Source organism: Panthera tigris, chromosome E1 (genome assembly GCF_018350195.1).
Source record: "Panthera tigris isolate Pti1 chromosome E1, P.tigris_Pti1_mat1.1, whole genome shotgun sequence".
Lineage (NCBI taxonomy): Eukaryota > Metazoa > Chordata > Mammalia > Carnivora > Felidae > Panthera > Panthera tigris.
In genome coordinates this window covers 15,245,384-15,267,861 of record NC_056673.1, presented here as the reverse complement: position 1 = coordinate 15,267,861, position 22,478 = coordinate 15,245,384, and the positions used below count along the sequence as shown (strand labels likewise).

The following is a 22,478-nucleotide window of genomic DNA, read 5'->3' as shown; positions in this document are numbered from 1 at the left end:
AATTTTAACCCCCTGGCCCAATCACAAAAGTAAGTTTTGTAAAATACTATTTAGAACTGAAAACTAAAACCAGACATCTTAAATAAGGACTAATGGCAAGACAGGACGTTCCATTTGCTCTAGAAAATCTTCTTTAGATAAAAGATTTCCACACAGAGAAGACGCTTCATAAATATTTACTGACACCATCCAGTTTTAACCTGAGGATACCAGTCGGCCAAAGTAGTGATCAGGACATTCAAATACAATTATCTTCGATCTCTAAAATTGAATCTGAGGAAGATAAAATGAACTGCTTCCTCCCTCAATCTTCCACAACAGTGAGAGAAGTTACCGAACATTAGAGGCAAAATTTTTAAATCTTCGAATACAAAAAAAGATCCCCTTTTCCAAACAAGTCTTTTACATTATCATACAGCCCAAAACGGAAAACTGTACTTTTGAGATCGTTTGCTGTAAAGGCAATAATTAAAATTTGATACTTTGTGGACGATAGGCTGAGTCTAAATTGCAGCTTAATGTGAAAAAATGCCAAGAAATGTCTAAGAGTAAAAAGACCCAACAACTCAAAAAGATGCATTCATTAACTTCCAAGTTTCCTTACCATCACCCTGCATGTCTGAAGTCCATAGTGTCAGATTATCACGTAACAACTGCATGATAAGTGTAGAGTCCTTATAGCTTTCTTCACTCAGCGTATCCAGTTCTGCAATTGCATCATCAAAAGCTGCTTTTGCCAACCTAAAAGCATTTACATAAATGTATTACAAAAATAAGCCCAAAAACAGAATTAGAAATAACATGTTAGAAATCAATCTTTTTCTTTAGTTATCCCACAGTATGTAATAGTGACACTGAGTAACTTGGGTTTAAATACCAAAATAAAAGAAAAGCAAGTGTAACTGATAAAAATTAACTTTCTATTTTATTTTGTAATGTAGCAAATTTGGAGGTAGTAAACTTTTTGGAGCACTACTTATTTATTTTTTTTTTTTTTAAACATACTCTCCCCTCAATGTGGGGCTCAAGCTCATGACCCTGAGATCAAGAGTCATCTTCTCTACCAGCCGAGCCAACCACATGCCCCTGGAGCACTGCTTCCTACTATGCTTAACAAGCCTATCAGTAAACAGAATACACAAACCAAATTCTATCCTAAACCACCGCCAAAATACATGCAATATAAAGGTATTACCAAGTTCTAGTCAACAACTCACTTAGACAGTATCTCAGTTTAATTTCAATAGAATTTAATGTTAATAGAAGCGGGGGGGGGCAGTATAGAACCCACAGAAATGTGATCATATAAGCCATCTGCTGCAATTTAAAAGAAATAAAATCAACATTTACTGAGTATGGTATATAATGAGCACCAAGTAAAGCAGGACACTGGTGGAGAAACTGAAGAAAAAGACGATCTCAGTCCACAATGAACTTAAAACATCTAGGAATAGAGGACTGACACATAAAACTATTATAAAAGAAGTATGCTACTCTGGAGAAAGTGCTTCGGAAACCCTAGAGGATGAGGAAATGGGGATGGGAAGACAAATCTGAACTCATCTTCAAAGTAGGAAAAGAGCATGAATGGCACGCTTAAGACTAAAGCAAATGCGTATAGCAAAGACATGGATAAGACTTAAATCAAAGTGATGTGTGGGACAGCCTAAACTAGAGAGTAACAATGAAAGAGCACAATACTATTAGCTGACAGATAGCTATAACTTCTTCATTAAAACCTGTATATGTTTGGACAAATTCAACTAGGCATTTAGAATGCTTTTAGATGAATAAATAACGGTTTGCATTTAAATGAATCTACCTCCCATCAGGAAAATCTCTCATGGAATATCTATCTGATTCCTATATACTCAAGAATACTCTAAGTTACAAACAACAAATACATTATTCCAATTATGAGGTACCTAAAATAGGCAAATTCACAAAGACAGAGAGCAGACACTGTGAAGGGGCAATAGTGGGGGGGATATGGAGAATTAGTGGTTAGAGTTTGTTTCTAGTGATGAAGTTTTAGAAACAGTAGTGACAGTTACACAATACTGTAGGTGTACTTAATGCCATCCAATTATACAACAAAATGGTTAGAATGATAACCTTCATGTTGTATTTTGTAGTAATTTTTACAAGTAAAAAGCCACGTACATAAAGATATCCTTTAAATTTCTATCTGTTTCAAAAATTGCGGGGCGCCTGGGCGGCTCAGTTGGTTGAGCATCTGACTCTTGGTTTCGGTTCAGATCGTGATCCTACAGTACATGAGTTTGAGCCCCACATCAGGCTCTGCTCCCACACTCACAGTGTGGAGCCTGCTTAGGATTCTCTCTCTTCCCCTTGCCCCTACCCCACTCGCCCTCTGTCTCTCTCAAAATAAGTAAATAAATTTAGGGAAAAAATTGGGAACAATCTGAAATACAAATGGGCGAATTGTTAACATACAAAGCTGGAGAACTGTTCATATTAAAATAGAAATTACAAAATATGTACAACTAAGAGCATACCTATATTAAAAAGCATGCCTACAAGGACTAACAGCTAATAAAAACATTAAAATAACTCTACTACAACTCCTCTCATTTCACTCTATCACTAACAAGTTAAAAAATTTTTTCAACCTATCAACAAAATATTTCCACATCAACATCCAAAACTGCTATCCTAGCAAACTAGGTAAGGTCTGTCCTAAATCATCCAAAGCAGTTTCATTAAGAGCCAAAAGAATTCTTTAGTACATGGCCAAGGATACAAAGGCAGTCCCAGGAAACAAAACAGAAACAATTGTCCTTTGTAACTTTTTCACTTTCATAGTGAGAGCTTTTGTTTCTCTTCCATAACTTACCTGCAGGCACGGTCAGGGGAATTAAGAATTTCATAGTAGAATACGGAGAAATTGAGAGCAAGACCTAAGCGAATAGGATGCGTCGGTGGAAGTTCTGTCATTGCAATATCACTAGCAGCTTTATAAGCCACTAGGCTGTTCTCCGCAGCCTCCTTCCTGTCATTTCCTGTGGCAAATTCAGCCAGATACCTGTGGTAGTCCCCTTTCCTAAAACAAAACAAAATAAAACAAATAGAATTAAGAAAAATGCTTTTTAAATGAAAGTAGACTGTTACAATTTTTCTATATTCTATAAAATGAAGTATGTGACAAAAATATATCAATAATTAACAAGTATACTTCAGTAATTTCACAAAGTCTCTTTCAGGAAAGACTGACTAGTCTATCTAGTTTTCCCCCTCAGAGTTCATATTACCAAACAGAAGCAAAACACTAGAGAAATCAACTGAAAAGCCTCAAAAATGAACAAATTTGTCAATGACTAGAATTAAAAATGAGAAGTGGTTCCCCAAAAAATGGCATGACAGTTTGTTAATCATGAAATAAAACTTGTACATAAAATGTTAAAATTGAGCTATGTAATAATGTATTACTATACAGCTGGGGGCTAATTCCACACAAAAATGCAAACAGGTAAAATAAAACCTAGTACTTTCACAGTAGTCTGACCATCTTAAACGCAACAATTGTTCACTAGCAGTGAATCTGCAAACGATTACTCAAAAATTAAGTTTTGAAAATCATTCTTCCCGTGTAACTATTCTTCTAACAAGCTATTATTAAAGTTGAACACCTACACAGAGAAAGTGATAATTCTAAGGGAGCCAACATTTAATCTCACATTTTCCCTTCTAGTATAGAACCTACATTTTATAATAGAAAACCTTGGACTCGCCAGTGTTAGCTGCTGGAATGAGGTGTTTGTCCAGTACATCCAGAATGTCACAACAGATTAACTTTAGCTCAGTCTCAACCTGGAAAAAAAAGTCAAAAATTGTTTAAGTCTAAGAGATTACATAAATTATGACACATTCTCCCTCTGGTTTTAAGGAAGAGAGCCATAGTAAACAGAATATACATCTTTCTCCAAACCTTCTTCCTCTCTCTTGATTAAAAAAAAAAAAAAAAACAGAAAAGTTATCTCCCAAGTTACAGAAATTACCTTCTTTCTTTCTCCATGCTGTTAAGTGCTTTTAAAAAAAAAAAAAAAAAAAAAAGGGCAGGAGTGCCTGGCTGACACAGACCATGGAGCATGGGACTCTCAATCTCCGGCTTGTGAGTTCAAGCCCCAGGTTGGGTATGGATACTACATAAAAATAAAAATCTTGGGGTGCCTGGGTGGCTCAGTCGGTTAAGCGTCCGACTTCAGCTCAGGTCACAATCTCGCGGTCCGTGGGTTCAAGCCCCGCGTCGGGCTCTGGGCTGATGGCTCAGGGCTCAGAGCCTGGAGCCTGCTTCCGATTCTTTGTCTCCCTCTCTCTCTGCCCCTCCCCCATTCATGCTCTGTCTCTGTCTCAAAAATAAATAAAAAACGTTTAAAAAAATTAAAAAAAATAAATAAATAAATAAAATAAAAAATAAAAATCTTGAGGCACCTGGGGGAGCTCAGTCTACTGAGCATACAACTTTGGCTCAGGTCATGATCTGGAGGTTCATGGGTTCCAGCCCTGTGTCAAGCTCTGCACTGACAGCTCAGAGCATGTAGCCTGCTTGAGATTTTGTGTCTCCCTTTCTCTCTGCCCTTCCCCTGCCTGTGCTGTCTGTCTCTCTCTCAAAAATAAACAAACATTAAAACAAGAGACAGAGCTATGATGTGAACACAAGCAGGCTAGAAAACCTAAGGTCATGGTTTATAAGGGATGGAATAAAAATTCAATCCCAGGCAACTGGCCTCCAGTGCTCACATTCCTAACCACTACTGTGCTCAACAGCCATAAGTGGCAGAGATCCACAGCCAAATTATAGCACTAAAACTCTGTATACTAAAGTAAATATTGCCACTCATCTCAATTTATCATACCAAAGATGAATATCCCAAATGAACATACATATATCTTAGTCTCTATTTTCTATTAATTCATGGTGACACTGGTGAACCTTTCCAAGTTCTTCTTATGCCCTCTGGAACCTCCTTTCCATTGTAAAGAATCCTCCCACTCTCTCTTCTCCTATAATCTCATCCAGATCCTAAATTAAACTAGCTCTTTCCTGAATGAACTACCTCCCTCATGGCTTTTCAAGTAGCAATTATTCTAAGAGAAAAAATTTCTGAATTCTCTTAGCTCCCCACTAACTCAGTATGACTGGCTGCTGTTACTCCAAACAGCTCCTCTCTGGAAGCTCATCCTCTGTGACGTAATTTTTCAGTATCTGTTATCAGTGGATCTCTACAGGCCTTCCAACCACATTCACAGGCTACCTCTCCAATTCCTGGTATCACACCAAGGTATTATCACCCATGTTCCTTTCAATACAGTTCCTTGATCTCAACTCCATGACCTATTTGTCAACATCTCTAACTGAGCTGCTTTATCCAAGAAGTCTTAAATGCTATTTCACTACTACATTGTAACTTCCTTCCTTACTTCTTTATTCCTGTTATTCCTAATTAGAGACACATCAAGACCTCCAGCCTCTTGAATCTTTCATCTTCCCCCAATTTATCAGTCCCTCTCTTTGCTTCCTGCTTCCTTTCCTACTTAGCCCAAATCCCACAATTTAGCACAGAATTCTGCCACTTAAGCTTAACTTTCTCATTTCATCATTCCTCTGAGACACCAAACTTTTCTACTGACAATCCATACTCTTGTTGCAATATATTTGACATTAATGGGCACACTGATATCAGCTTACCACCTGTTTTTAAAAATTATTTTAAGTTTATTTATTTTTGACAGAGTGAGAGCATGAGCTGGGGAGGGGCAGAGAGAGAGGGAGACACAGAACCCGAAGCAGGCCCCAAGCTCCAAGCTGTCAGCACAGAGCCCGACACGGGGCTCGAACTCACGAACTGTGAGATCATGACCTGGGCCGAAGTCAGATGCTTAACTGACTTAGCCACCCAGGCGTGCCCCTATATCAGCTTACCACCTCTTAAGTCACTCAAAACCTCAGTCTTCCCATCTATAAAGTAGACTAATACCTATTCTTTACAGGGTAATTTAAATAAATACCCTATGTTGCACAATTATGTGTATTAATAAATATCTCCCCACTCAAGAACAGCGTCCAACAAAGGTGGAGATAATAAATGTAGTTGCCCTTTTCCCTCTCCCTACCAAATTCATTCCCCATGCTACTTTTTGAGTGTTCCTGTAATTTCCCTCGCTGTACTCAAAATGTGTTTATATGCCTTTCTCTTCCACAAGAATCACTTTCTCAATAGTAGCCTGACATTTTGGACTAGATCATTCTTTGCTATAGGGGGCTGTTCTATGCACAGGGTATTCAGCAAACAGCATCCTTGTCTCTACCCACTGGATGCCAACAGCACCCTCCAAGTTGTGACAACCAAAAATGTCTTCAGAAATTGCCAAATGCCCTCTGAGCAGTAGAATCACCTCTGGTTGAAAACCACTGACCTAGATCAATGGCTATGGTACTTTTTTGACCAAAACTCACAGTATGAAAAATTCCATTTATATATAAAATACATGAAACAATAACTTCAAGAAATAATGTCCAATGCCTTTAACATTTCCTACTCAATTAAGAAAACAATGACTAGACTGAACCTCCATATGCAAAGTAACCTGTATTTGTCTCATCTTTACACCCATAGCACCTAGCAAATTGTGCAGCACATAAGAGGCACAAAAATACTTGTTACATTGTCCTGAATGGTTCTTTCAAGTCACTCAATGAAGTATTTTGCAGTTAACTACAATAAAAACAAGATTAAATTAGTTTCTCCTTGTTGGTGCTCAAAAGTGAGCACCTTCTATAGCTTCCAGAGAAAAGTTCTTCACCTGTGTCCTGAAATACTGTATGACCTATAATCTGGGTTAAGTAAAATATGCAAATCCATTCAAGTATAAAATTTATATTACACATGTGTACTACAGTGTGACCTAAAATGTTCAGGGGCACCTGGGTGGCTCAGTCAGTTAAGTGTCTGACTCTTGATTTTGGCTCAGGAGATGATCTCACCGTTCATGAGTTCATGACCCATTATCAGGCTCTGCACTGTAAATGCAGAGCCTGCTTGGGATTCTCTCTCTGTGTTCCTCCCCTGCTTTTATGCTCACTCACTCTCTCTCAAGATAAATGAACTTTTTAAAAATTCTTAAAAAATTAATAAAATAAAATGTTCAAAACCTGGGACGCCGGACTGGCTCAGTCGGAAGAGTATGTGACAATCTCAGAATCATGAGTTCAAGCCCCACACCGGGTTTAGAGACTACTTAAATAAAATTTTACTAAATTTTTTAATGTTTATTTCTGAAAGACAGAGCACAAGCGGGGGAGGGGCAAGAAAAACAGAGACAGAATCCGAAGCAGGCTCCAGGCTCTGAGCTGTCAGCACACAGAGCCCGAAGTGGGGTTCAAACTCACAAGCCATGAGATCATGACCTGAGCATGACATTGAACGCTTAACTGACTGAGTCACCCAGATGCCCCGAGCTTTAAAATAAAATATCCAAAACATGAGGCATCTTTCTTTAAAGAAGCCTAGGATATGATAATCTCACCATTTGCCGGTATTCCCGAATCATTTTTAGTTTGTCTTCTCCTCCCTTGTTTTCTTCTTTCTGTTCAATGCTGCTGATTATTCTCCAGGAAGCTCTTCTGGCTCCAATCACATTTTTATATGCAACAGATAGGAGGTTTCTTTCTTCAACTGTCAACTCCACATCCATCCCTGCTACTTTCTTCATCGATTCCACCATTTCTATAAGGGAAAAGTGAAATCAGACCTTACAAAGTAAGTTTTGTTGATACAAAATCCCTTCACAATAGGTCTTTTTTTCTGTCAAACTAGTATAAAAAGGTAAGAATTTTAACAAAAATAACTAGAATCATTAAACCTGAAAGGAGTAAAAAACCAAAAATCATGTAAAAGAAAGTACACTAAGAGCCTAGAACAAGAGAATCTGTAATAAAAGATCTATGGAATCAAAACCTCATATACCACCTAACTCAATACAGCTTAGAAGCATCTGTCTCATTAAATAAGGGAACTAGGAAAGCACATCTGCCCATTTCCCAGTAAAAATAATTGAGCTGGCAGTTTAAGACAAAGATTAAAAATCTGTAGGCTCTAGGGGTACCTGGGTGGCTCAGTTGGTCAAGCCCCCAACTTTGGCTTAGACGATGAACTCACAGCTTGTGGGTTCAAGCCCCACATCAGGCTCTGTTCTGACAACTCAGAACCTGGAGCTTGCTTCAGATTATGTCTCCCTCTCTCTGCCCCTCCCCCACTCATGGGCGTGCTCTCTCAAAAATAAGCATTAAGAAAATTTGTTTTAATTTACAGGCTCTAAAATATTTTTTCTTACAAATAAATTCTATTTCAAAAAATGTCATGGGAGAAAAGAATATTCATTCATATAGCAAACATACGCATTTGAGCATTTGGTTAAATCACAAACACAAACCAAACGTAACTTTGGATGTTTCCATCCTTCCACCTTTAGAAAGAAATTGTCCATCTCCTACACATTCATTAGCAAAACTTTTGATGGTTCCTATTTGTTACCACTAGGTGGCGGGCTAAGAAAGGGGCCCAGATAAACCTTAGGAGATCCCCAAGTTTAAAGAAAAACACAGGGAACAACAATGCAGAGAAATGCAAAGAACCAAAAACAGCTCAATGAATACTAACCCAATAAATACATTTACTAAAACTATGCTTTTAAATAGAAAAGACTAAATGCCATATCACCATGTGGCTCTTTACTGATTCAAAATCTTTGGTCATAAGACCCCAAGAATCTACATTTTAACAAATACCCTTAGCATACATTAACACTCTAAGCATAAGCATATTCTAAAATATGATACAGATGGTAACTTTATGAAACACTCCTTAACAGTTAAATTATGTGCTGTCCCAGGAAAATAAGTTTTAAAAAATTACACTTTAGGGAGGACCAGAAAATTAATAGAAACATTAAGATAGTAAGGTCTTTGAAAAGTTTGGTAGTTCTTATAGTTAGAAAACCCTGTTAAGACTCAGTAATTCCACTACTAGAGATTTCCCAAAAGAAATTAAAATGTATCTTAACAAAGACCTTCACACAAATAAATGGTCACAGCAACTTTATTCAAAACGCTAAGGTGAAAACAACCCAAAAGTCTAAGTATACAATGGAGTACTACTCAAGAATAAAAAAATAAACTACGGATACAAATAACAACATGTAGGGGGCGCCTGGGTGGCTCAGCCTTTTAAGTCTGTTAATTTCGGCGTGGGTCATGACCTCACAGTTCTTGGGACTGACAAGAAGCCTGCATGGGGTTCTCTCTCTCCCTCTGCCCATTCCTTGCTCGCACACGTATGTGGGCACATGCACTTCCTTCTCCCCAACCCGTACAAAAACAAATTTTAAAACAAAAAGTCACAAGATAGATGAATTACAAAATCATTCTAACTGAAAAAAGCCAGACCAAAAAAGACTATATAATTCACTCAAGCCAAGTCACAGAAATTGCAAAACTATAAAGACAACAAATAAGTGGTTATACCAAGGTATAGGGGTGAAGTGACGGGCTTGTGTGTAAAGGAAATTTGGGGAGTAAGAAAATTGCTCCACTGTGGTGGTTACACTTATCTAAACACTAAATTGTACAATATAAACCCTTGAATCACACAAGAGTAGGGCACCAAGCACAGTCAGAAATCCAAGTATACCTTGTAGCTCCCCAAAAACTTTACTAATAGCCGAATGCTGACCAAAAAGCCTTGCTGATAATTAACACATATTTCTGTATGCTATATCTATTATATACTGCATTCCACAATAAAGTAAGCTAGAGAAAAAGTTATAAAGAAAATTCCATAAGAGAAAATACATTCACAGTACTGTACTGGTTCATTGAAAAAAAAAATCCACACGTAAGTAGACCTGCTCAGTTCAAGCCCATGTTGTTGTTCAAGAGTCAACTGTATATGTAAAAGGGGTATATTTTATCATATATAAATTATACTTTAAGTAATTTTTTAATGTAATTCTGAAGCATGAAAGAAATAGTAGGGAGCACAATAAAACCATTAATTCATTTGTGGAAGCCTGAAAGCATTCATTTTTTTTTTTTTAAATTCAGTAGGCTCCATGCCCAACACAGGGCTTGAACTCACCACCTTGAGATCAAGAGTCACATGCTATAAGGACTGAGCCAGCCAAGTGCCCCAGAACATTTTTTTTTTTTTTTAACTACAGTCATTAAAAAGGGGGGGGGGGGCGCCTGGGTAGCTCAGTCAGTTGAGCGTCTGACTTCGGCTCAGGTCATGATCTTGTGGTCTGTGAGTTACAGCGTTGGGCTCTGTGCTGACAGCTCAGAGCCTGGAGCCTGTTTCCATTTTTGTGTCTCCCTCTCTCTCTCTGCCCCTCCCCCGCTCATGTACAAGCACGCGCGCGCGCTCTCTCTCTCTCAAAAATAAACAAACATTTAGGGAAAAAAAGGGCTAAATTCAGGGCCAGTGGAGTCAGAGGGTAATTTCAACATCACTTCCATACAAGTTTATTTTCAAAAAACTAACAAATTAAACATTCCTCAGAAGTGAATCAGTAATTAGTTTTCTATATTGGCCCCAACAAAGCAATTTAAAAATTAATCTAGCCACACCAAAAGACAATTATTTTAAATTGTAGGACTTTGCAACTATGTGGAAAAACTATACACAAAATACCACCAAAAATTTAACAATGATAGGTCTGAGTACTGTTCCAGATAATTTGCATTTCCTTCACTTTCTATGCTTTAAAATTTTCAACATTTTAACAATATTTTTACAGTAAGAAGAGGGAAATAGATTTTTAAAAATTTTTTAAATTTTCTGAGAGAAAGGGAGAAAGTGAACAGTGGAGAGAGGCAGAGGGGGAGAGAGAGAATCCCAAGCAGGATCAAGGCTCAGCATGGAGCCGGTTGCAGAGCTTGATCACAACCTGAGCCAAAATCAAGAGTCCAACATTCAACCAACTGAGCCACCCAAGGGCCCTAGGGAAATGGAATTAAAGGACTCAGTGATAGTCTACAATCCGATTCAATTAAGTATATCACTCCTTTCATTTTAGAAAGCCACAAACTATGCACAAAAGACTATGGTACAATTACGGAAGCAGCAGTTACCCAGTGTTATTAAACAACAGCTTCATTGATCTTCACCTATATGATTCACTCATTTAAAATGTACAATGTATGGGAATGCAAGCTGGTGCAGCCACTCTGGAAAACAGTATGAAGGTGCCTCAAAAAACTAAAAATAGAACTACCCTACGACCCAGCAATTGCGCTACTAGGTATTTATCCAAGGAATACAGGTGTGCTGTTTCAAAGGGACACAGGCACCCCAATGTTTATAGCAGCACCATCAACAATAGCCAAAGTATGGAAAGAGCCCAAATGTCCATCAGTGGATGAATGGATAAAGAAGATGTGGGGTGTGTGTGTGTGTGTGTGTGTGTGTGTGTGTGTGTGTATACATACACACAATGGAGTATTACTTGGCAATCAAAAAGAATGAAATCTTACCATCTGCAACTACGTGGATGGAACTGGAAGTATTAGGCTAAGTGAAACTAGTCAGAGAAAGACAAATATCATTATGACTTCACCCATATGAGGACTTTTAATCTTCAAAACAGATGAACATAAGGGAAGGAAAACAAAAATATAAAAACAGGGAGGAGAACAAAACATAAGAGACTCATAAATATGGAGAACAAACAGAGGGTTACTAGAGGGGGTGTGGGAGGAGGGATGGGCTAAAATGGGTAAGCGGCACTAAGGAATCTATTCCTGGAATCATTGTTGTACTATATGCTAACTAATTTGGATGTAAATTTTTAAAAAATACAACTTTTAAAAATAAATAAAATGCACAATGTAGTGGTTTTTAGTATATTCACAAAGTGCTGCAACGATGACCACAATCAGTTTTAGAACAGTTTCATCTCACCTGAAAAAGAAACACTCCATACCCATTAGCCATCACTCCCCACATACACCCCAATTCTCTCAACCCTAGGTAACCACCAATCTCCTTTCCATCTCTACGGATTTACCATTCCGGACATTCCATATAAATGCAACCATGTTATGTAGGCATACCTTGTTTTACAACTGCATTGTTTACAAATTGAAGATTTGTAGCCACTTTGTACTAAGCAAGTCCTCAGCACCATATTTCCAACAGCATCAGTTCATGTTTCTGTGTCACACTTCAATAATTCTCGTAATATTTCAAACTGATTTTTCATTATTATTACATTTGTTATGGCGATCTATAATCAGTGATCTTTGATGTAACAATTGTTTTGGGGCACCACAAACCGCACCCATATAAAATGGCAAACAATAAATGATGTGTTCTATCCCACCAACCTGCTATTCATCTTCAGTACCATGTCCTGTCACCCCACACTCCACTATCTCTCCCTCTCTCTCTCCTCAAGCCTCTCTATTCTCTGAGACACTACAATATTGAAATTAGGCCAGTTAATAACCCTAAAATGGTCCCTAAGTGTTCAAGTAAAAGGAAGTCACACAACTCTCACTGTAAATCAAAAGCTAGCAATGATTAAGTTTAGTAAGGAAGGTATGGTGAAAGTTGAGGCAGGCCAAAAGCTAGGCCTCTTATGACAAACAATTTGCCAAACTGTGAATACAAAAAAGTTCTTGAAGTTGAAATGAAAAGCACTACTCCAGTTAACACATGAATAGTAAGAAAGCAAAACAGCCTTATCCCTGATACAGAGAAGTTTTAGTGGTCTGGATAGAAGATCAAACTAGCCACAACATTCCCTTAAGCCAAAACCTAATCCAGATCAAGGACCTAACTTTCTTCTATTATATGAAGGCTGAGAGAGGGGAAGAAACTACAGAAGAAAAGTCAGGCCAGCAAAGGTTGGTTCATGAGGTTTAAGGGAAGAAAGTCCTCTCCACAACAAGGTGAAGCAGCAAGTGCTGTGGTACAAGCTACAACAAGTTATCCAGATCTAGCTAACATAATTAATGAAGGTGGCTACACTCAACAGATTTTCAGTGTTGATAAAACAGCTTTATATTATTAGATGCCATCTAAGATTTTCCCAGCTAAAGAGAAGTCAATGCCTGGTTTCAAAATTTCAAAGGATAGGGTGACTCTCATGTTAGGTAGGGCTAAAGCAGCTGGTGATTTTAAGTTGAAGCCAATATTCACTGACGATTCTGAAAATCCTCAGCCCTTAAGAATTATGCTAAATTTGGGTGCCTGGCGAGCATAGTCGGTACAGCATGCAACTCTTGATCTCAGGGTTTGAGTTCAAGCCCCTCACTGGTTGTAGAGATTACTAAAAATATAATCTTCAAAAAAATTACGCTAAATCTACTCTGCCTGTACAGTGTAAGAGAACAAAAGCCTAATGATAGCACATCTGTTTACAACACAGTTCACTATTTTTAGCCTACTATTGAGACCTACTGCTCAGGAAAAAAGATTCCTTTTCAAAATATTACTGCTCAATGACAATGGACCTGGCCACCCTAGAGCTCTGATGGAGATGGACAAGATTAAGGTTTTCACATGCCTGCTAACACAATATCAATTCTGCATCCCAAGAATCAAGGATAATTTCAACTTTCACTATTATTAACAAATACATTTCAGAAAGAAAAAAAAAAAGGAAATACATTTCAGGGGTGCCTGGCTGGCTCAATCAGTACAGCATGCCACTCTTGATCTTGGGATCATGAGTTCAAGACCCATGTTGGGTGGACATTACGTAAATAAACTTTAAAAAAAGTGGACTTAATCAAAACCAAAATGAGGTATCACCTGTCAGAATGGCTACTGTCAAAAAGACAAAAAATAAGAAGTGTTGGTGAACATGTGGACAGAAAGGAACCCTAATGCACTACTGGTGGGAATGTAAATTCGTGCAGCCACTGTAGAAAACAGTATGGAGATTCCTCAAAAAATTAAAAATAGACGGGGCGCCTGGGTGGCTCCGTCGGTTGAGCTGGACAACTTCAGCTCGGGTCATGATCGCACAGTTCATGGGTTCAAGCCCCACGTCGGGCTCTGCTGACAGAGCCTGGAGCCTGCTTCGGATTCTGTCTGTCTGTGTCTGTCTGTCTCTCTCTCTCTCTCTCTGTTCTTCTCCCACTCATGCTCCGTCTCTCTCTCTCAAAAATAAAAAAATAAACTTAAAAAATTTTTTAAAAATTAAAAATAGAAATACCATAGGATCCAGTAATTCCACTACTGAGTATTTAACTCAATGAAAATAAAAACACTAATTTGAAAAGATATATGCATCTCCACTTACCACAGTATTATTTACAATAACCAAGATATGGAAGCAATCTAAGTGTCGATCAAGAGATGAATGGATAAAGATATAGTGTGTACACAGACATTCCATGGAATACTACTCAGCCACGAAAAAGAATGACCTCTTATCATTTGCAATAATATGGACGGACACAGAAGATATTCTGCCAAGTGAAATAAGACAGAGAAAGACAAATACTGTATTTCACCTATATATGAAATCTAAAGAACAAAATAAAAGAACAAACAAAAAAGCAGGAACAGACCCCTAAGTACAGAGAACTGGTAGCTGCCAGAGGAAAGGGAGGTAGGGGATGGACAAAAGTGTGAAAGAGAGTGGGAGGTATGGGCTTCCAGTTATGGAATAAGTCAGAGGGATGAAAGGTACAGCACAGGGAATACAGTCAGTGGTGTTGTGATAATGCTATATAGTGACAGAAGTAGCTACACTTGTGGTGAGCATTGTATAATCCATACAGTTGCTCAATCACTGCTGTAAACCTGCAATTAATGTAACATTGTGTGTAAACTCTAAGAGCCAATAAAAAAAATAAATAACATAACAGGGGCTCCTGTTTGACAGGATTGACAGGGAGGGGCTCAGTCAGTTAAAGGCCCAACTCTTCATTTCTCTTGATTTCTGTTCAGGTCATGATCTCACAGTTCGTGAGATCAAGCCCCGCATCAGGCTCTGAACTGACAGTACAGAGCCTGTTTGGGATTCTCTCTCTCTGCCCCTCCCTCGCATGCACGCTCTCTCCCTCTCTCAAAATAAATAAATCAACTAAAATAATAAAATAACAAAGTAGGCCTGAAGGTTGACTCAACTGCTGCAATCTCAACTGCTGCAATCTCCTGATAAAACTGACAAATAAGGGAGTTAGGTTGCTTCTTATGAATGGAGCAAAGAAAATGGTTTATTTTTTTTAATGTTCATTTATCTTTGCGAGAGTGTGAGTGGAGGAAGGGCAGGGAGGGGGACAGAAAATCCAACGCAAGCCTTATACGGGGCTCAAACACACGAACTGCAAGACCATGACCTGAGCCAAAGTTGGGACACTCAACCGACTGAGCCACCCAGGCACCCCAGAAAATGGTTTTTTGAGATGGAATTTGCTTCTGGTTAAGACTGCTGAAATGAATCCAAAATCTATAAAGAACTTATCAAAATCAACACCCAAAAACCAAATAATCCAGTGAAGAAATGGGCAAAAGACATGAATAGACACTTCTCCCAAAGAAGACATCCAGATGGCTAACAGACACATGAAAACATACTCAACATCACTTATCATCAAGGAAATACAAATCAAAACCACAATGAGATACCACCTCACCTGTCAGAATGGCTACAAATTAACAACTCAGACAACAATAGACGTTGGCAAGGATGTGGAAGAAAAAAAGCACCCTTTTTCACTGTTAGTGGGATGCAAACTGGTGCAGCCACTCTGGAAAACGGTATGGAGTTTCCTCAAAATATTTAAAAATAGAACTACCTTACAACCCAGCAACTGCACTACTACGTATTTATCCAAAGGATACAGGCATGCTGTTTCAAAGGGGCACATGCACCCCAATGTTTATAACAGCGTTATCCACAACAGCCAAAGTATGGAAAGAGCCCAAATGTCCATCGACAGAGGAATGGATAAAGATGTGAAATACACACACACACACACACACACACACACACACACACACACACACACACACACAATGGAGTATTATTACTCAGCAATCAAAAAGAATGAAACCTTGCCATTTCAAACAATATGTATGGAACTAGAGTGTAGCATGCTAAGCAAAATTAGAGAAAGACAAATAGGACTTCACTCATATCTGGAATTTAAGACACAAAACAGATGAACATAATGGAAAGGAAGCAAAAAACCATAAAAACAGGGAGGGGAACAAAACATAACATACTCTTAAATATAGAGAACAAACAGGGTTGCTGAAGGGGTTGTGGGTGGGGGTATGGGCTAAATGGGCAAGGGGCATTAAGCATGACACTTGTTGGGATGAGCACTCGATGTTATATGAAGAGGATGAATCACTGGATTTGACTCCTGCAATCAGTATTGTACTATATGCTAACTAACTTGGATGTAAATTTAAGAAAAAAATTTTAATTGGAAAAAAGACTTCTGAAATGACATTAAAGCATTTAAAATAGTACTTAGACTTAGTTGATAAAGCATTAGCAGGATTTAAGAGGCTTGACATTGACTCCCAATTTTGAAAGACATTCTACCATGGGCAAAATGCTATCAAACAGCACCCCATGCTCCTGAAAGGAAATCAATCAATGCAGAAAACCTCACTGTTGTCTTTTTTTTTTTTTTTTAATGTTTATTTTTGAGACAGAGAGAGACAGAGCATGAACAGGGGAGGGTCAGAGAGAGGGAGACATAGAATCTGAAACAGGCTCCAGGCTCTGAGCTGTCAGCACAGAGCCCGACGCGGGGCTCGAACTCACAGACTATGAGATCATGACCTGAGCCGAAGTCGGACACTTAACCGACTGAGCCACCCAGGCGCCCCACTGTTGTCTTTTTTAAGACACTGCCACAACCGTCCCTACCTTCAGCAACCACCACCCTGATCCGTTAGCAGCCATCAACAAGGCAAGACATTCCAGCACCAAAAAGATGACTCACTGAAAGTTCAGACACAGCATTTTTTAGCAGTAAAGTATTTTTAACTAAGGTATATAATTTTTTTTGACATAATGCTACTGCATACTTAAGGACTACAGCATATTGTAAAAATAACTTTTATATGCACTAGCAAACCAAAAAATTCATCTGACTTGATTAGGATATTCGCTTCATTGGGATGTTCACTTTACTGCAGCAGTCTGGAACTAAATCCACAATATCTCCAAGTATGCTTGTAATATGTTGTCTTTGTAACTGGCTTCTTTCAATTAGCATGTCTCAGGGTTCACCCAGAATGCAGCACCTAACAATATAGTTCACAAACTATATGGATATACCACATTTTATTTATACATTTACCAGTTAGTGGACATGTGAGTTGAATTTTCACTTTTTGGCCACCATGACTAACGCTGCTATGAATATTCACAGAAGTATGCTTTCAGGTCTCTTGCCTATATTACCTAGCAGTGGAACTGCAGGGACATCATAGTAACTTTCTGAAGGAACTGCCAAACTTTTTCCCAGGGGCTGCACTATTTTTACATTCCTACTGGCAATATAGGAAGATTCTAATTCCTCCATACTCTCACCAATATTTGTTAGTTTCTTTTAAAAAAAAAAGTTACCTCAGTGTGGGCAAAGTTGTACACATCATGGTTTTTATTTCTTTAATGGCTAATGATGTTGAGCATCTTTTCATGTGCTTACTGGCCATCTGCGTACTTTCTCTGGAAAATATTCAGATGCTTTGCCAATCTTTTAATTGGCTTGTCTTTTTATAATGGAGTTGCAGATGTTATTTACTTTTAAGACCCCAACTCTTCCCTCTTAGCCCCTCAACTTCCAGAATCTGTCCATTCCTGAAGGTAGTAGATTAAGGGAGAGTAGTAGCCATGAGTCAGAAAAGCACTTCCTACTACCCCTAGGTGTTCTATACAACCAGCGCTTTGTACCAATTTGCAAATTATGACTATAATGAAGCTCTCGTGAAAACCTTGGTGTCATCCTCACCCTTTTAACACCAGCAACAGAAACATGATCCTACCTATAAAGTACCCCAAAACTTTACGTGAAAACTGATTTATCCAAAACTGGCCACACCTTCGAAACCACCATCAGCAGGATTAGCGCAATTATATTCACATAAAATGCTCAATTTAACTAGTATTTCACAAAGTCTCCTCTGCAATAACTATTTTCTCAATGTGATCTAAGCACTTCTGGGATGGGGGATGGCTGTCAAATCTGTTTGCAGCAGGTATGATCAAAACTTATGAACCAGTGAATAGAGTGTCACTGTCAAAGACTACGTGTGGATGCAGAGGCAATTTGGTACAAAAACTCTGGACAAAATTTGGGAGACTTCCAAGTAGCTTGGGGACAATAGGTAGCTGACTGAAAATCATCAAAGAAACTGAAATTTAGAATACTAGCAACAGAAAGGGCACAGTAATCAAACATACTAATAAATGCCTGTTTGGGAGCACCTGGGTGGCTTAGTCAGTTAAAAGCATCTGACTTTGTCTCAGGTCATGATCTCACAGTTCGTGAGTTCGAGTTCTGCTTTGGGTGAACTCGAGCCCTGCTTCGGTCTGTCTGTCTCTCTCTCTCTCTCTCTCTGCCCCTCGATCATTTGTGCCCTTTTTCTCTCAAAAATAGTAATAATAATTTATAAAGTTTAAAAAAAAAAAAAAAAGCCTGTTTGGTTCCAGGCCATTTCCCCTTTACTGTGTAGTAATAGCCTAGTTAGACAGCAATTACTTTAAACCAGCTTGCCTGTATTTGTTATGGGACTATCCTGCCAAAAGAAGTTCCCTATTTTTCACCCTGACTTTAATTTAGCTTTATTTCTTAGTTTTGCTCTTTGAAGTATTTGTGTAAATATATTCATTCAATAAACCATTCACAAATAAAACACCTCATGCCAGGCACTGTTCCAAATGCTTTGCAGGTATTAATGCATTTAATCTTCTCAACAAACCTTTGAAGTAGGTAGCAGTATTATCCCCATTTTATAAGGAAATTGAAGAACAGGGAAGTTAAACTTGATCAAAATCACAAAGTCAGTAGATTATAAACCCAGGCAATCCGACTCCAGAGCTGTACTTTCATTTAATCATACTACCTCAGATTTGAATATTCATTTGAATTCATCTGGATGGGGATCCTTTGGTCTTTTCCTCCCCACTCCCCAACCCGGTCTTTTTTTTGTTTGTTTTAATTGAAGTAAGAACAGATGCAATAAATGTATGCAGTGACAAGAGACACAAGCTTAATACATTAAACTTTGGCTTATTCTTGCTTAAAGCACATCCTTTTCCACCAAGTTAACCCTCCAGAACACTATCTCCAAAAAGCTTAATGCCCATGCCTTGCAGAATAACTCCCATGCCACTAAGATTTCTACATCAACGTCCCAGTAAACATGATTATCCCAAGATGTCCCCAACAGCTGGTAAAGCAAGTTTCTGCTGAGATTCAATAGCCCTGTAATCTTATAAAGACAAAGTACAAATCTACAAGGGGGCATGTTTCCACCTATTAAACTAAAAATTACCACAATGCCTAATTCTACAGTTCCTAATGAGATCCAGGATCAGAACAGAAGCAAACTGTTCAGCATCCGTCATGGAAAAATGAGCAGGCACTGTACTAGCTGACAGAATTAATGTACCTTGTACTGAAGCATACAGGGTCATAACCATAATTATTCCCAAAACGGAAAAAATACTTGCCAGTGGTTACAAAACATAATCCTGACTTTAAAACACAAAAACAGGGGCGCCTGGGTGGCTTAGTCACTTAAAGCAACTGACTTGGGCTCAGGTCAATGATCTCACAGTTCATGGGTTAGAACCCCGTGTCGGGCTGTGCTGACAGCTCAGAGCCTGGAGCCTGCTTAAGATTCTGGGTCTCCTTCTCTCTCTGCCCTTCCCCCACTTGTGCTCTGTCTCTATCAAAAATAAATAAATGTAAAAAAAAAAATTTTTTTTTTAATTCAAAACCAGACAATTTAACTTAAGTGCCTAAACTCTCAAACACCACATTCAACGAACTTTCCAAGTTAAATGCTCATAGAAACAAGAAATTCTTAAGTCCAAGAACACTGAAAGTAATCATCCCAAGAAAAGAAAAAGGCCATAATAGCATCAGACACTGCCTTACAAAGGTTCTGTCACTCAAGGTTCTGGAGAGGTACTGGGTTTGCTTTATGTAAAGGTCGATCAGTTGGCCCATGACTGTTCTTCTTTGCCTAGGAAATTATTCACTCTGAATCAAACTCAAACATTTCATTCTATAAAGCCTTCCTGTGCTTCCCAATCCATGTACACATTTCTCTGTACTGAAGATCAGTGTTTTTCTCCCCATCAAATATAACCTTCCAGTCAATCAATAATTTAGAAAATTCCCTTCCTGGGGTGCCTGGGTGGCTCAGCTGATTAAGCATAGACTTCAACTTCAGCTCAGGCCATGACCTGACAGTTCATGAGTTCGAGCCCCACATCGGGCTCTCCTGTCAGTGTAGAGCCCACTTAGGATCCGCTGTCCCCGCCGCCCTCTGCACCTCTCCTGCTCACACTCTCTCAAAAATAAACACTTAAAAAGTAATTTTTAAAAAAATTACTTTCCTAAAAGGTCAAGAAATGTGTTTTTATCTATGTATTTCCAGAAGAGCATAGTATCTAATGCCACAAAAGGAACACAAACATGTGATGAAAGAATGAAGACAGTAAGACAAGCTATATTAAATAAAAAGACAGAAATAGACTCTGGTGGGCTTGACTGAGTATGTCAGAGGTAAATGAAATCTTTAAGGATTCCTTCTAGATAGGACCAAAGATTCTGTAATCATCTGTCAGCAGTATTATTTGGTAGAAAACTTACTTATACCTGTCCCTAAAGAGGTCCCTGAGACCCAAGGTATCATCATCCTGAAAATCTGAGGTCTGTTCTTTAAATATATAAAGGGAAATTTAGTATAGTGTCTTATGTTATCTCACTTTGGTAAAGTGCCTATACATTCAAATAATATTCCCAACTAACAAGACTATGGTATCTTCAGGGATCCTATATTGAATCCTGTACACGAAATGACCAAAGGAGAACCAACACCATTGCACATTACAAGAGTCAAAGCATTTAGGGATATTGTGAGAACCTGGTCTAGAAGCTCCACTACTTATCATCAAGAGAAGACAAACAGAATGAGTAGGATTATAACATGTTTTAAATGGAAAAGTGACTGGTTGGTGTAAAAAACAAGGGTGGGTGGGAAATAAACTCATCAATGCAATCTATAAAAGAGGGTTAAAAAAAAAATGCCACTTTTCCCAGTCAAGAGCTCCTAGGGTGCATTTAACAGGACAGTGAAAGAAAAATCCTAGCTCTGTCCTTTATCTATTTAAAAAATAGTCACACTGGGACGCCTGGGTAGCTCAGTCGGTTAAACGTCAGCTCAGGTCATGATCCCACAGTTCGTGAGTTCAAGCCCTGCATCGGGCTCTGTGCTGACAGCTCAGAGCCTGAAGCCTACTTCAAATTCTATGTCTCCCTCTGTCTGCCCCTCCGCCGCTTGCACTCTGTCTCTAGCACTGTCTCAAAAATAAATAAACATTAAAAAAATTTTTTTAAAGATAATCACACTACTAGGTATTTACCCAAAGAATATAAAAATATTAACTCAAAGGGATACATGCACCCCTATGTTTATAGCAGCATTATCTACATTAGCCAAATTATGGAAACAGCCCAAGTAACCATAGATTGATGACCAGGGAGAGGGGGAGAGGGGGAGAGGGGGAGAGGGGGAGGGAGGGAGAGGCGCAAAGAAACTAAGTGTGTGTGTTTAATATTAGTCATAAAAAAGAATGAAATCCATGGGGCACCTAGGTGGCTCAGTCAGTTGAGCATCTGACTTCAGCTCAGGTCATGATCTAGTAGTTTGGGAGTTCAAGCCCCGTGTCGGGCTCTGTGCTGACAGCTACTAGCCTGGAGCCTGCTTCAGATTCTTTGTCTCCCCCAATCTCTGCCACTCCCATGCTCATGCTTATGGTCTCCCAATAATTTAAAAAAAAAAAAAAAAAAAAAAAGTTAAAAAAAAAAGGGAATGAAATCTTGCCCATTTCCAACAACATGGATGGCACTAGAGAGTATTTATGCTAAGTGAAGTCAGTCAGAGGAAGACAAATACCATATGATTTCACTCATATATGCAATTTAGGAAACAAAAGAGCAAAGGGGGAAAAAAAAAGAAGAGGCAAACCAAGAAACAGACTCTCAGCTACAGAAAACAAACTTGGGGTGCCTGGGTGGCTCAAGTTGGTTAAGCGTCCGACTTCAGCTCAAGTCATGATCCTGTGTTTCTTGAGTTCGAGCCCCGCATAGGGCTCTGTGTTGTCAGCAGAGGCTGCTTCAGATCCTCTGTTGGCCTCTCTGCCCCTCCCCCACTCTCTGTCTCAAAAAATAAACATTTAAAAGA

General features: G+C 38.7%; 1 protein-coding gene across 2 annotated transcripts in view; it reads right to left on the bottom strand.

Annotated features, from left to right (window-relative positions):
• YWHAE (tyrosine 3-monooxygenase/tryptophan 5-monooxygenase activation protein epsilon) overlaps positions 1-22,478 on the bottom strand; it is a 54,115-nt gene that overhangs the window by 4,952 nt on the left and 26,685 nt on the right. For both annotated transcript variants that reach the window (XM_042967086.1, XM_042967084.1), the window contains 4 exons: positions 7,549-7,748; positions 3,725-3,831; positions 2,858-3,064; positions 605-741 (listed from right to left, as the gene is read on the bottom strand). In XM_042967086.1, the coding sequence (XP_042823020.1) occupies positions 605-741; positions 2,858-3,064; positions 3,725-3,831; positions 7,549-7,748 (651 nt within the window). The remainder of the gene's footprint in view (positions 1-604; positions 742-2,857; positions 3,065-3,724; positions 3,832-7,548; positions 7,749-22,478) is intronic.